The sequence below is a fragment of the Rhinopithecus bieti genome, unplaced genomic scaffold (genome assembly GCF_001698545.2).
Source record: "Rhinopithecus bieti isolate Rb0 unplaced genomic scaffold, ASM169854v2 scaffold_34489, whole genome shotgun sequence".
In the NCBI taxonomy this organism is placed as follows: Eukaryota; Metazoa; Chordata; class Mammalia; order Primates; family Cercopithecidae; genus Rhinopithecus; species Rhinopithecus bieti.
This window is the reverse complement of record NW_016815128.1, coordinates 2,438,181-2,454,644: the sequence shown is the minus strand read 5'-3', so window position 1 is coordinate 2,454,644 and position 16,464 is coordinate 2,438,181. Positions and strand designations below refer to the sequence as shown.

General features: G+C 41.8%; 1 protein-coding gene across 1 annotated transcript in view; it reads left to right on the top strand.

Moving 5' to 3' along the window:
* The window catches only part of LOC108515805 (collagen alpha-1(XXII) chain), a gene marked incomplete at its 5' end in the record, with an annotated part of 153,903 nt that overhangs the window by 106,883 nt on the left and 30,556 nt on the right, over positions 1-16,464 (top strand). The window contains 4 exons of the mRNA XM_017852946.1: positions 1,536-1,589; positions 5,931-5,984; positions 10,077-10,129; positions 12,547-12,600. Of these exons, the coding sequence (XP_017708435.1) occupies positions 1,536-1,589; positions 5,931-5,984; positions 10,077-10,129; positions 12,547-12,600 (215 nt within the window). The remainder of the gene's footprint in view (positions 1-1,535; positions 1,590-5,930; positions 5,985-10,076; positions 10,130-12,546; positions 12,601-16,464) is intronic.

Sequence of the window (16,464 nt, the reverse complement as noted above, 5' to 3'; positions counted from 1 at the left end):
CCCTTCCTTCCTTTCCTTCCTTCCTTCCTTCCTTCCTTCCTTGCTTCCTTCCTTCCTTCTTTTTCCTTTCCTTTCCTTTCTTTTCCTTGCCTTGCCTTGCCTTGCCTTTCCCCTTTCCTTTCCTTTCCCCTTTCCTTTCCTTTCATTTCCCCCTTCCTTTTCTTTCCTTCCGCATTTCTTTCTTTTTGTACTATTTTACCTTTACTGTTTTGTTTTTTTTTTCACTGAAATGGTCATTCATTACAAAATGCTCCCTTCTTCCCTCCCATCATCTCAAGTAACTGTTACCTGGCTCTCTTGATGCTAGCTGAAATGCTTCACAGACACTCCATGCTCTGGTCAGTGCATATCCAGGCCTGCTGGACCACTGCTCCTAACGTGCTATAGGATGGTACCAATGAGGACTCGCTGCTCTCTCTGTGGATCCGAGCATGTCCTGCCTATCGTCCTCTATCCAGTGCAACCAGCTGATTTCTGCCCAGTCCAATTCTACCAGCTTTGCTGCTGTCATCCTTTTCCCTGTTCTCTTTTCTCTCCTCTCCCAACTGCCCTCCCCTTTACTTCTGCATCTCACAGCCAGTGCTCACTGTCAACCAATTCCATGCCAGGTACTGCACCTGGCTCTGAGATCTGGAATGACTCGCGGACAGACTCCTGACCTCATGGGGCTTGCAGTTCAGTGAGGGCATGAGGGACATGAACGAGTAACCCACAGGCAGTGAGATGAGAGCTGTGCTCAAAGTCTGAATGAGCTCCTCGGCTAAAGTCTCTTCTGTATTTGGAAAAACAAAATGTGTTTGGATTATTCTTATAAGAATGACTTATTAAAGGCAATGTACTCTACATTGAATAGTGTAGCCTGTGGTTTCAGTGGTAAGGCTTGGAGTGGAGGGCAGAGAAATCATTTCTTTCTTGGTGATTTGTTTGGTTTCATAACGTTGTACAAGACTAAGTGTTAGATTCCAAGCTTTGTTCTATAACTTTTTCAGCTCATTCTATAATATGCAATAGACTCCTCTACACATGGAGAAACAAATCTCTTGCTTAAAATAGCTGTAATATTGCCAGGATATGAAGGCTGTAATTCAGTTAACCTAACCATTTCCATTGTGTACATTGTGTTTGTGTGCATTTATTTGTGTTTTATGTTTTTATTATGAAATACTTCAAGGATATCTAAATAATAAAGCCTGTAATAAAATGAACCTTTATGTACCCTACACTTAACCACAATCGCTTTCAATTATTATGACCCCTCTTGTTTTCATTTATATCCTCAACCAGTTCTCCACACCCCCTGCCCACACCTTATTTTGAAGCAAATCCACTTTCAGGATATATTTGTTTTTATAAATGTTGTCAGGTACTATTTAGATATATAAAAAGAAGTCCCTTTTATTGTCAGTGTCTTTAATCAAAATTGTTTGTAGGGTTGGAAGGTGGATTCTGGATTGTTTCCTGAAATTTGATATTTGCACAACGTAAAAAGTATTTTTTAGAGTGATTTTAAAGAATTGCATCTTTTATTTTCCTAGGGTCATCCTGGAGTTCCAGGTTTCATGGGGCCCCCAGGGAACCCTGGGCCACCAGTAAGTAATCATTTTTAATCCCCTCCTCTTTTGGCCTTGACATTTGAATGCACATCTGTACTCACCAGGCATGATATGACACTGAACATGTCTCTCATTTTAAGGGATGGGCCAATACCCAAAAGGTGACAGAAATGACCTAAAAATGCAAGTCCCACAGGCATGTGGGGGAAAGTGCAGAGGGTCTGGAGTAGGCTTGAGGGACCATGTAATTAGAGTGATGTCGGGACTGGGGGACATTGGCAAAAGAGACAGACTTGCTTCTTCTTTTTTCAAATTGAACTTGGGTGGGTAGGAAGCCAGTATTTCAAGGTTATGATGTCAAACAAAGAAGGTAGAAAATGAGAAATCGTAAACAGCTTTCCCCATGTTATGGGGAACCTGTCTTGTTATTATCTCAGTGATCTCCACTGGTCCCCCTGAGCAAATGTTCTCTCTGCTCTTACAGTAGCTGTAGCCTAGACATTGACTGGTGCCCTTCTCAGCATTTCCCTCTCCTTTCAGTGTAGGCTGCCCATAGATTAGTCATGTTCCTCCTCTGATCAGAGTCCACTGCTGTTGCAGCCCACATATCCATCACGGGTAGCCATGGCAACAGGTACTGGAAATTAGTGTTCCTGTCAAGCCCAGGATCAGTCCCCTGGGATTTCCCATGGGTTCCTCTTGAGACCCTTGTCCCAGACCTTGCAAGGAGAGGATTTCTGGAATGACTGAAAGACCACTGAAAAGGAATACCCTTCAAATAGGAAATACCCTGTTCAAAAGTATAGTGAAAAGAGGTTCAGTTAGGAGTATAAATTTAAAATATATGAAATTAAGCTTGCTTTGTCTTCTTTTCAAACAACTCGACTTCTAGTTGTAACTGTGTGTTAATTAGGAGAATAAATTACGTTGTTTTAAGTGTATATTTTCGATAAAATCAGATGAAAGCATGACATGGTATCTTTCACTTCATGTTGACTTTTAGAGCAAACTCACAAAAAGGTAAATTATCTACAAAAGCACTATTCGGTTTCCCAGAAAGCCTACTTTAAGTCTTTAATATTCAACACATTTTCCTCCCAAGTGCCTTTGATGTTAATATTATTTTTAATTTATCAGCCTCACATCTTACCTGGCCCAACTCTGCCATGTGCACATTTGTGAAGGATATTGTAGGGAATTTATCAGTTTGCTATCATTTAACGTCACAAAATTCTACAATTCTTTCAAGGTTTATAATTTCACTTAGTAATTTCTTTGCACTGTATTTGCATATTATTGGATTTTGTAGCATCTGACAATCAGCATAATTTCTTTGCACTGTATTTGCATATTATTGGATTTTGTAGCATCTGACAATCAGCAAAAAGAGAAACTGATAATGATGCGGATACAATCGGTAGTAGGGAGAGGTGTTAGTGTTAAGCAAAGAGGGGCATTTGAGAGGCAACTAATTTTACTTAAAAATAGTTTATTCATGAATAATTTTATATTATGGTGACATTAGCTTCCTTAATGACATTGTACACCTTAACAGCTGAGGATCTCAGCAAATGAATAATGGATTACAGCCTCATCCCCACTCCACCCTGGTAGTTCCAAACCCTATAACATGTTCCCAGTGAAACCAAAACCCTGATCTCTTCTCACTGGAAACTGCAGTAAGTTAGAACTCTATGGCTACTGTAGAAAATGACTCCTGGCTTATTATTCTCATGCTAGATGATGTATCAGAGGCCCAGAAACAATCATAATCAGAAGCCAGCTTGTCTGTCTCCAGCTGATTAATGCTTTCAGTTCACTTGGCAGATGTTTATTGAGCTTCTATTTTGTGTTGTGCCTTGTACTGTTAATAGACTGTGGGAATGGGTGCTGAGGCAGCTGCCTGTTTAGGTTCAGCAGCCAGTCATGCAGAAGCAACTTCACAGCAGAAAATTAGCCTTTCTGGTCAGGGATGCATTGTTTTAGTTGTACTCTTTGTTGTTGCTTGTTTTCAAGTGCTTATTAATTGTCAGGCCCTGTTGGAAATACGCAGGGATATGGGTAGCGAGCTGACAAAGCTCTTTCTTTTAGTGTTTGTTTTTTCTGGTGCTCAGTCAGCATCCTTATTCCAGATAAAACCCTTACCCCATCCCCATATGCAGGAGGAAATTTTATTCCAACTTGGCAAGATTCCAGACTCTAGGCTGCCAGAAGGTTTTTATCAAAGTTACGTAGAAAAATTTAGATTTGTTATATTAGCTTTGGACTAGATATTTAATTAAAGCATGAACCTTAGGCTACTTGTTAAAATATTATCACTATCCCTTTATTTCATGAACATTTACTGGGTCCCTGCCTAGTAGAAGCGATAGAGACAAATCCAACTGCATCCTGCCCTAGAAGTTTGTCATACATAGAAAATAAGACAGATCTTCTACAGCTATCTCAAATTTCCTTGAGGTCCAAGACCATGATGTAGTTATTTTTGTATCTCTAACATTTGGCTCGTACCTAGTACAATTTAGGCACTCGATAAAAGTATGCAACAATTAAATAAAGGCTACTGGAAGGACATCAATAGAGTACTGTGGGAACTTGCTTGTTTATGCTTTTATATTGAGTTAATATCTACAGGAATACTTGTCTTGGGGTGGACAATAAGCACTTATATTTATGGAAGTTCCCTATTGGACAGCCCTTAGCATTTCTCTGGTGCTAACTCCTTATGTGTCATGAATTCCATTTTCTCAGCAACCCACATAAAACAGGCGCATTCTTTTCCTTCATTTTACAAAGGAACTGAAGCACAGAGGGGTCAGGTAACTTTCTTAAGCTTATACAGCTGTTCAGTGGAGAAATGGGATATCAGCTCAGGAACTCTGACTGTAAGAGGCTACACTCTGACGGATACCCTCTCTTCTAAGCCTAGCACCTTGTAAGCATTGCCTCATTACTCCTCCCCTTCCTAACGGCATGTGCAATTTCCAGACTTTCACTGTTAAGGAAACTAAAGCTTAGAGATGTTACATGACTCAACCAAAGCTAGTAAGAGGCATATGTGTGAATTTGTCTAAAGAACTGCTGCCTTTATAACCCAGTTAGTTCGACTTCTAATTCATTCATTTATTCAAGAATATTGAATATTTACTATATCCCAGGTACCATTTTAGTTCCAATGAGGAAGGAAATAAAATGGAAGTTCTTGACCTCATGAAGTAGGAGGTGTGTGGAAGGAGATAGACAATAAATAAATAAGAAATAAATAAACACTAGCATGTCAGATGTTTGCAGGTGCTATGGAGGAAGGTAGACAGAAAAGGGCAGGGATGATGAAGGTAAGTCTTTCAATTTGGGGTCTGGTAGGCAGAAAACCTTTCACTGAGAAGCTGATATCTAAGCTAAGACCTGCAGGATGGGAGGGTATGAGGCCTGTGCATATGTGGGAGACTAGCATATAGGGGGAAGAAACAGCATATGCAAGAGCCCCCAGCAAAAGTGTGCCTGGAGCTCACTTTGAGCTGCTTGCTCAGCTGCACAGAAGTCTTCTTCCATTCATCCATCTGTGCATCTCTTCACCCTTGAGTTGACACAGCAATTGCCTTCCTAATGTCCTGGAAGATAAATCTAGTTGTCCATGTATTGCTTTTTGTCCTGAAATGTTACTGGATACTAGCTGAAAATGCCCATCCTGAAGTGAGTTCATTAACTGTTTTCAAAGGGGTGACTGCCTGGCTAATGCATTGGCCCTTCCTAAAATGTGGATGCTGTTCTCCCAACATCTTGTATTCCCAGAGAATAACTCAGCCTGATGAAGAGACAGAAGCATGTTTGAAATATTTATGGTTCAGGAAGCTAGGAAGGGGCACAGAATGTAAGATCTGCACGTTGCTATATTAGGCTGTTTTTACATTGCTACAAGGAAATACCTGAGGTTGAATCATTTATAAAGAAAAGAGATTTATTGGCTCAGTTCTGTAGATTGTACAAACATGGTATCAGTATCTGGTTGACTTCTGATGAGACCACAGGGAACTTCCCATCATAGAGGAAGGCCAGGTGTGTCACATGGCAAGAGCAGGAGCAAGAGAGTGAGGGTGGGGAGGTCCTAGACTTTTAAACAACCAGATCTTGCATGAACTGAGTGGGAGCTCACTTATCACCAAGGGGATTGTGCTAAAGCATTCGTGAGAGATCTGTCCCCATGATTCAATCACCTCCCACCAGGACCCACCTACAATATTGGGAACCACATTTCAATGTGAGATTTGAAGGGGACAAATAACCAACTGTATCAATTGCTTTGCATTTAAAGCAGAGGGTGCTAATGACCTCTGTCCAGATACACAATAAACTAGCTTTCTGCCTTGTCTTTTTTAGGGGGCAGATGGAATTGCAGGAGCTGCTGGACCACCAGGAATCCAAGGGTCACCTGTAAGTTCCTCAAGGAATGGGATCTGTTTTTAGTTTATCTTGAGCCTTTCTGGAACCCCAAGTGTCTACCAATCCTGCTCTGGTCCTGTGTTACTCCTGTGGCTCACATATTTTTGAGGTTCTTTTCACTACAAGTCTTGCAGTGAAACTGCGGGAGGGTTTGCTTTCTGTTGGACCCCTGGTTACTTTGCTACTAAAGTAAAGGTTTGGTTGAAATAATATGAAGATCTGTGATTCCAGAATTCAGTTTACAACCATCAATGCAAATAGGTCCTAGATTTAGGCCCCATATCTCAACTTCTTGTCAGTGTGGTTTCTATTTTGAGCACATGCGGGGAAATGGAAAAGCTCAGCACTAACTCACTTAGGACTATGGTGTGCACCAGGGGAATATCAGGCAAGAGGCTGCTATTGTTATCCCAACTGTTCAAAAGAGGAGAGTGGAATTAAAAAGAAGTCACTAGTCAAGGACCCCAAACCATAACTAGTGGAGTTGGCATTTGAACCCAAGGCTTTTATCTCAAAATCCAGATTTCATTTCATGAAGTTGCCAGAACCACTCTTGGTTTCAATGCCATAAAGGGTGAACCACGGTTTAGTAGGTATTATGTTATTAGCCAACACATGCATGGCATGTAAATGAATATACGGTACATAAATATTCCTTACCTCATCTGACAGCTCCTCCCACTTTAGCCCTGTAAGTTAGAAAGGCCACGAATCATTATCACCATTTTATAAATAAGGAAAGTGGGAATTGGAGAAGTGAAATGTCCAGTTTGGGGTCCCACAGTGAGGGAAGTCAGAGCCAGGCACAATTCCTAGGCCACAGGAATCTCACCATCATATTCCAAGGCCAGCTAGCAAGCAGGCTATCCCTACCCTGGTATCTCTAGAGTTCTGTGTGAAGGGCATGTGCAAAGGACATTATTACTTAATAAGACTTCCTCCATGTCAAAGGAGGAGGTCAGAGTCCCATGGGGTTATGTCACTTGGTCAGAGTCATACAGGAAATTAGTGTCCAAGCTGGGAGTTAAGTCAATTTGAGATTTCTCAGTTCAGTGCTCCTTCTGCTATTCCACATTGACCCACCGTGTGGGTGGTCCAGGCAGCCAGAAGGATGCTGAGTCTGAAAAATCACAGCCACCTGGTTCTGTTTAGGATGCTTATCTGGTCAATCCTCTTGAAGCCACCTGTCTGGAAGTCCCAGGATGAATAAAATATAAAATATACTGGGCTGGGCACAGTGGCTCACACCTGCAATCACAGCTCTTTGGGAGACCGAGGTGGACAGATCATGAGGTCAGGAGATTGAGACCATCCTGGCTAACACAATGAAACCCTGTCTCTACTAAAAATACAAAAAATTAGCTGGGTGTGGTAACACATGCCTGTAGTCCCAGCTACTCAGGATGGTGAGGCAGAGGAATCGCTTGAACCCAGGAGGCAGAAGTTGCAGTAAGCCGAGATTGCGCCACGGCACTCCAGCCTGGGCAACAGAGTGGAGACTCCGTCTCAAGAAAAATAAAAAAAAAAAAAAAAAATTAAAATAAAAAAAAAAAAAAAAAAAAAAAAAGAGATGTGGATCTCTGATATAAAACTATGACATTCTTAGGAATGAAACTGTACTAAATAAGATTTTGATTCTGTCATGGAACCACTCCTCAAGCTATGGCAGCTCCTGAAGCTGTCCGTGGTGCTGAAACTTTACCATAACCATCAAACCAGAATATAGTGTAAGTTTTCTTTGCCCAGTGAGCATTGGTAGTTTCAAAATAGAAGTAATTTTTTTCTTTTTCTTTTAGACAGAGTCTCACTCTTGTTCCCCAGGCTGGAGTGCAGTGGCACGATCTCGGCTCACTGCAACCTCTGTCTCCTTGGTTCAAGTGATTTCCGACTATTTTTTGTATTTTTAGTAGAGACGGGGTTTCACCATGTGGGCCAGGCTGATCTTAAACTCCTGACCTCAAGTGATCCTCCTGACTTGGCCTCCCAAAGTGCTAGGATTACAGGCAGGAGCCATGGTGCCCAGACAATAGAAGTAATTTTTAAAAGTTAAATGGGGCAAAATTATAATAAAAGATACATACAAACCTTAGTTCTGTTATATTTTGAATTAAAAGAAAACTGTTTGGCAGACTTTTGACACAAAATAAAGGCCTTTGCTTTGATTTTGGTAGTGAATGCAGTCCCTTGTCATCAGTCATGTAAAAGAATATCCACTGACCACTTTTGTTACTTTTTTGAAAAGTGGTTTGAGAATATAACAACATATGTGTAACAATATGAATGTGGAGTTCTAGATTGTTAGAATTTTTTTCCTAATCTTTTGTAGGTGTCTTATCTTATACCTATATCGATTTAGATGGTGAGCGGTGAATGACTCACTTTTGGCCAGTGTCTTCAAAACCCTGCCTTAACTTCCATAAAAAGTGTATTCTTTTTTCCACCTAAATTTTACTGGATTGTTTAATCAACAATTAAATTGTATGACTTTCATAGCAAATAACTGATGCAAACAGGCTTAGGAACAAGCACACTGACCCCTTGCAAGCCTTCAACTCATCCGGTAGGAACAGTCAAGCAAGGGTGTACTGCAGGCAAGGGTGTACTGCAGTGTTGTGACCAGGCATGGGTGTTTGGAGAGGATGGGGAAGCTGGTTTATAATGGGGGCTGGTCAAGTGGAGGTTGGTTAAGAGTCTACCATGCTTTAATTTTCAGCTTCTCTGCCAATGGAATTGGTTTCTAAATTAGTAAAAGTCTAGTGATGGCGAGAAGACTGAACAGGGAGTCAGAGGTGGAGTTCTTTCCTGGATCTGCCACATTCTTATTATAGGACCATGCCTTCTTCACCTGAGTTTAAAGAGGATGGTCTAACATAGTACTTGGCAAACTTTTTCCATAAAGAACTAATTAGCAAACACTTAATGCAAAATCAGTCATAGACAACATGCAAACCAGTGGGTGTGACTGTGTTCTGATAAAACTTCATTTAACAAATCTGATAATGGGCTGGAGTTTGCTGACTCCAGTCCTAGATTACTGGTGTTTCCACACTAGGGAATTTGAAAAATAAGTATCCAGGAAGGAACCCAGGAAGCTCCATTATCAATAATTAAAAATCTCTAATAATAGCTCTAGCTTTGTCTCAGGTTGACCAAAAATATCCACTTAATTTTCTTATGTGTTTGTAGGTGTTGTGATGTGGGGAGGGGTGAATATTGTATTTTTTCCTGGTTGTTATTATGCATTGGCCTAAACCTTAAGAATACCTCATTTTGTTGGCATGTGAATTAGAATGTAAAACCTGGCATCCGTGTCTTATCTCCCAGTAAACACTAGTAGGAGGTTATAAAGTTGTCAGCTCTAAATACTCACGGTAAAGACACAGGGTGATATGATAATACTCACCATGATAGGAATTAGGGCACTGATTAGATAATGCTGATTTATAAGCGCTGATTGATACTTATGTAAGTCTTTGATGAATAAAATGGGAAATAAAATATTAATTAATGAAATTTGGTAAAACAGTTTTTCAAATACAAGGAAAGAGACAGTAAAGCAATTATTGGTAAAACATGTAAGAGCCTCTGGAAAAAATGATGAAAATAATAAACTATCCGCTATGCATGCCCCCGGTCTTCTCCCCACTTGTGTACAGTCCTGTACGCACAACACCTCAAGGTCCTGAGGTATATGCTATATGGGTAGAGAATGTGAACTTCAGGAAGTTTGGGGACAAATACAGAGTTGGATCTGGACTCAGGTCTTGTGGATACTAAAACCCCAATAGCTTCTTCCCACGGGCATTCCAATATTCAGTTTTCCCTAAGCCTGTGTATTAATAAAACGGCCAGAATGAATCCTAGTGTGTGTACCAAGAGGGGTGACTATGCTCAGTCCCAGGGAACCTGACTGCCTTGGGGGAAACACAGCTCAGAAAGCCATGAGGCTGGTACAGAAGCACCCCTTGTTTCTTACCGCTCACTCCCCAAACCCATGAATGCAGTTCCGTGTGAAGTCAGTCATTTACTTCCAAAAAAGCCAGCAAAGGTTTTCATGGTGTTTTTATGTCTTGGATCTTTTAGGGAAAAGAAGGCCCTCCTGGCCCCAAGGCCCATCTGGATTACCTGGAATCCCAGTAAGTGGCTTTTATAAAACAAACAAACAAACAAACAAACAAACAAACAAACAAAACCTAGTTTCTTTTATAAAACAAGGAAACAAAATATATTCTGCTGTCAAAACAAGGCCTGGCCACTAGTGGAATTTTGAATGTTGTAGAAAACTAGAAATAAAATAATCACTAACTTGTTTATCAGTCAAAGCCAACTAAAATTTAGGTAGAATCAGTCTTAATCTTGTGCTTCTTTTAGGCATATATTAGTTGTTTCTTATTTAAATAGTAATTCTTCTCTCTGTCTCTACATATATATGTATGTGTACATATATATGTTTATAATGTTAAAACAAAACACACACACATATATATAAAACTGTGATAATTAACTATTTGTGATAATGTAAACATTTTCCATTTCCCAGACTAGTGTTAAATGTTCATGAACTTTACATATGATATATACAATGGATGTACCATAATATATATGATCATTTCTCAGTTGCCTCATAAACTTCACAATTATTTTAAAAAGCAACTACAATGGACAATTTTGTATGTGTAGCATTTTAAAAATTTCTTTATGATGATCCTCCAAAATGTGATTGGCTTGCCATAGTAGAGAAACATCTAAGGTTCTTGATACATACTGCAAAATTGCTTTCCAAAGATGTTGTCCTGAACTTTTCAATTTAGTATCCTTCTCATTAGAGTCGAGCTGTTCAAGGCATTTGTAATAAATTCCTCCACAAAGGCCACACACTGCCTTCTGCACTGAGAGTAAATTCTTTTGTGACTCTTTGGCCTCTGCCTGCTGCTGTAGCACTTAGTGTCTACAGTCCCCCCAACCCCACTCTCCACTGTGCCTTCTTTTGTTCCAGCCACACTGGAATTTTTTTTTGGTTCCCGGAATGCGCGGGATTCTCTCCTGCCACACTCTACACCCCTTCCCAGGCTACCAGGTGCCTCTTCCCTTCTTTCACTAGTAGATGCCTTTGATCTTCCCCATCTGGTCTCAGCTATCACTTCCTTCCCTGCTCCCTGCCAGGCTAGGAGAGGTTCTCTCTTCCTTTTCTTCTGAGTGCTTATCTCATCTGGTGATCGCATTTCTATTGGTGTAATGGATTGATTAGTTCTCCCATTATTCGTTGGTCTAGTTGAATCACTCATTCAACAAACACCTCTGTTTGTTAGATCTGAGGACGTAACATTGAAGCATGCCTGGTAATTAATCACGGGGTCATATTCTGTGCTGTAGGTTCTGCGTGAGCTGGAACTACATCTGCTTTTGTTTAGCCTTGAGTCCCCACACATAGTGAGCACACAGCAAATATTGACGAAAGGAACGTGTGTATGAATGAATCGCTTCTTAGAACTCTTTCTCCTACAGTATCTGATACATACTGCCATTGATCAAGAAGACATTTCCGGGGCATCACTGACAGTCCTGTCTGTAACTCTGCAACCTGGAGGTTAAGTAACCTGTCCAGGGCACACAGATCTGAAGTGACATGCTGGGATGTTGGTATGAACTGCAACTCCGGAGACTAGGATGCCATAGCAGCTAGGAAATATATATTGACTTAATTTTAGCAATGGTAAAGCTAAGGAGAGGAAACTCCAATTTGGATTTTGTGTTAACCCCTTATCAAAGTTCTAGAGTACTGGAGAAGAGAGATACAACTTACCTATGATTATGCTATTTTCTTAATAATATCAATTTCTCTCTCCCACCCTTCTTCCTCCCTCCCCCATCCTTTCTTTCCCTCCAATGGAAATCTGATCATGTTACTTCCCTCTGCTCACCGTTGTCCTTAGGCGTAAGCCAAAGACTGGGCTCTATTACTTCCCTGGCACCTTGTGAACAGCCCCAGCTTTGTTCTCTTTCTTTATCACTCTGTTTCCACTTCAAGGAAAGAAATGAACAATGGTATGGCCTTTCTGTGACCCAAAGGTGCTCCTTGCTATCGTTCACCGAGCTCCTCCTGTGCTCACAGTGGTAAACCATGCTGAGTACCATCCTGCGTGTTATTGAACGTCCTCATTATCATCGTCAGCATCCACATTCCCCCGTCACCCATCGCTGTGCTCACCCACGAGGCCCAGACACCAGGCTCTCATGTTCTACACTTGAGTTCATGGAAATGCTCAGGAGAGGTTTCTTTAGGTCAATAGCAATCGTAATAATGCTGTTGCAAAATGTGTTGCTTTCCCACTATGTGCCAGATACTGCAAGTCAGAGATCCACAGCCAGAATCTTGGTGTTGAGAAAGAAACCAGGAAATCAGAACAATTCTGTCTGTTGAGACGCTGCCTTAGCTGCCAACTGTGAATGCAGCTGCTGGAAGCTGGGCAGAAAGACATGCTGAAACTGCCTTTGTCTTTCCATCCCCTTGAATCTTCTTTGACCTGATAACCAATTTGAGTTTCTCTTGCAGGGAGAAGAAGGCAAAGAAGGCAGAGATGGAAAGCCAGGTCCCCCTGGAGAGCCGGTAAAGGACTCTCAACTTCCTATTATATCACATGCCAAATCCATTACATGTCAATAACAACTGCTTTGTGTGGGGAGCTACTTTGAACCAGGTTCGAAGATAGGCATTTTCTATGCATTATTTCATTTACATACTCTGACAACCCTGCGTGGTAAACTGCTGTCCCCATTTTAAAGCAGAAGAAACCTGGGCCTTGGGGAGGTGAAATGACCCCAAAGTCACCTGATGGGCTGGTGACAGATTCTGAACCTGAGTTCAGGGCTCCTGTCCCTGTTCCACATTTTGCTTTACTACCCCCTGTAGCCTCAATCCTACTGATATGATAGAGGGACATGAAATAGATAAGCATGGCCTGGAGGAGAAATCTGACATCTGGAGAGACCAGGATACTTCGGTAACATCTGAGTTGGACCTGCTAGCTCCAGACACTGTGGGATTACACACACACACACACACACACATACACACACACACACACACACACACACAGATGCACATACTTGTAACTCTGGCATAGATTTTTCTCATTTTGGTTTTGGTTTTGGTTTTCTTTAATGTCACTGTCCAGGGACACACAGGGAGATGGAGCAAGTGCTAGTGAGAGTGTCTCTGTGGCTGGCCCCAGTAGCTGTTAGTTGGGAATGTGCAGGGATTTCCAAAGACCCGGATCTGTGACTTCAAAGCTGTGCTCACGGAGCTTGGTCAGTCCTTCTTGCCTATGGATCAGAGATTCATCATGACGATGATTCATTGGTTCCTAGCAGCTCTTATGTCTTCCCAAAGCCCTTTCACAGACACTACACCAAGGGGAAGATGAAGGACGGCATCAGTGGTTTAGAGACCTGGGTTCTCCAAATGCCCACCAGTATGAGACTAGTTAAATGATGAGCTGTCCACACCATAGAATATCAAGAGCTGTCAGAACGAATGAGGATGTTCTCTACATACTGATGCAGAACTGCTCCTACATAGGTTGTGAAGTAGAAAAGCAAAGAGTAAAACAATGTGTATAGTCTGTCCTATTTTGTATAAAAATAGTTGTGGGCCTATTTTTTTCCCCAGTGTTTATCTAAAAGAACTCTGGAAGACTGCATAAAACACTCATAAAAGTAGTTCCTATCCATGGGAGGATGATTGTCAAACAAGGGGACATAGCAGTAGGAAGACAACTTTCTATTCCATGGTATTTTATTTTACTGTTATCTTCTTAATTTTTTGGAGCCATGAGTATGCATTACTTATTAATAAAATTAAATTTAAAATATAGTGATTAAATAAAAATATTTTATGCCAAAATTACAACAACAATAATAACAATAGCAATAAAAGCTGGCTTTGGATTCTGGCCCCACTCCTTACTAGGTTTTGTGATCTGGGTGAGTCAGAAAGCATCTCTGAACTTCAGTTTCTTTTGAAATAGAATAAGAATAATATACCAATTTGTCAGAGTTGCTGGTTAATCATATAGTGTAGAAAATGTGTTAAATGCATCAGGCTTATCTAACTATCAATTATTTTAGTAAGCTACTTTTCCCAACTGCCCTAGTTGTGGCTCCTGGTGAGGCTAGAACTGCAGAGCCTTTAGAACCACTAAGTGGAACTACATAAAAGTTTCTACAGGGAGGTTTATGTTCCATTTAATTTGTTTGGTCGTAAACTATTATGACTCATTCTGAATCTTACGCAACTTGCTGGAAGCACCTTCTTTATCATTTTACACTGTTTGCCAGATGCTGAAACCAAAATTCACTGCTGACAGCAAAAGAAAGAGCTTTTAGCAGCTGAGCAAATTGAAAAGTCTCGATGAGCTGCTGTGGACTGACACCCAGCAGAGCTGCCCATGGTGGGCAAATGGCATTCAGCCTGGGCAAAAATGTGGAAAGGGTAGAGAGAAGCACACATATCACGCCATGGCTGACAGCAACTGTGTGTGTGCCTAGGGTGGGGCACTGAGCACTTCTTTACATTTTTCCACTGTAGTCCCCACAAGAACTTTATGGGCTGTGGGTACCATTATTTCTCCCAGATGAAGAAACTAAGGCATGAAGAGGATGATAGCTTGATCAAGGGCATAGAGCTGGTAAACAAAGCATCCAGGACTCACACTCCTGGAGGCTGACCCCGGAGTTTGCTGCTGCAGAGCAGTGCATTGACCTTTCTGCCGAACATGTATTATGCTGAGAGGCTGTTGTTTACAGTTCAGAATAACTGAGGACGCTGGTCTTCATTCAGTCTATCTATTCAATGCCTATTTTGATGCAGGTAGAGTATTTAGGAGGTGATCCCATGAACCAGTGATGGAGGGACGAAGGGAATGGAACTGGGAAAGAAGGAAAGGGAGGCTGGCAACTGGTGACTCCAGACTGGGGCCCAGCCTCACTGGGGATCCTCTGACTGCTCCTGGAGGCATTGACTTCCCTGCACTTGGGCCTTCCACACCTCAAAGTCAAGCATCACCTAGGGTCAGGGAACATCTTCATTCTATGTCTGCCCTTCAACCTGTGCAGGAACTGCTCCACAAGGGGGCAGGCACCTTCCTGGGTGGGCCCCAGGGGATGTGGTTGGAAAATGGCAGCATCTGCTACAGGTACTCGGTGGCCCCTCTTCAAGTTGACTTGCCCATTCAGAGTTTGTATATGGGAGGAGCACAAATGAATAGACAGACCAACTGGATAAATAGAACATAGGATGGATGGATGGATGGATGGAGGGATGGATGGATGGATGGATGGATGGATGGATGGATGGATGGTTGGTTGGATGGATGGGTGGATGGATGGATGGATGGTTGAATGGATGGATGGATGGATGAATGGATGGATGGATGGATGGATACACATGGATATATAGACAGCCTTTTGTGTTGCCTGTTGTTTAATTTTTATTAAGAGATATTTGAGCATTAATTATAGGGTAGGATGAAGTGCAGACTCTGGAGCCAAAATGCCTGGATTAGAACCCCAGCTGTGTGACCTTGAGCAGATGACTGAACCTCTATGCGCCTCAGTGTTTTGCCTGAGGGTTAACAAGAGTCAGGCATCAGTGACATCATAGTGAAAAGCTTCAGTAGCTGCTGGTTCTTCCGTTTTTCTGCTGGTGCCTTGGGCCAGTGATGGCCATCACAGTTGACTCTGAGGCAGGAGCCAGGCTATGTACACCCTACATCACAAAGACCTACAAGGGAAGACTGTCCCAAATTTACAGATTCAGAGATCCAGAGAAAGGAAATGACACTTCAAGATCACGCAGCTAAACTAAGAAACAGACAAACCTGGAAGTCAGGGCTTTAGGCCCCACCCTTCTTTCTATAGTTTTTTTTTTTTTTTTTTTTTTCTAAATCCAAGGATGTTCCTTTCTCTCCCTGCTCCCTAATAATGGGCTGCATATAATTTCCAAGGTTTATAACTTGTAAACATGAGGTGGACAGAATGTCTGGGAACAGGCATGTCCTCCAGGCCCAGCATGCTGACCCTTCTGCCCATCCATCAAACTTAGCCTTTCATCTACTTTCCTCTGCCCCTCCTCCCCTCATTCTCCCCCTGACCCCATCTTCAATTTATGTGGACCTAAGTTGCCAAGCTTCTAGTTGTCTTCTGTTCCTGGTTTGGTTCTGTGCAGGGCAATGCCAAGCTGTGGGCAGTAAAGAATTTTAAGCAAAAGTGTTCTGACAAGCTCTTTTAAGATGATGGGGTGAGTAAAAGGCTGTGTACGTCACAGGTCGCCCTGCCAGTATGTACTGCGGCTGACCTGGAAACAGCATCTGCTTGGGTGTGGCACTCAGCTGGAATTCAGCCTGTCTTTGCTATTTAATACCTTCATAAAAATATAACTTCTTTGAACCTCAGAGTTGCCATCGGTAAAGTG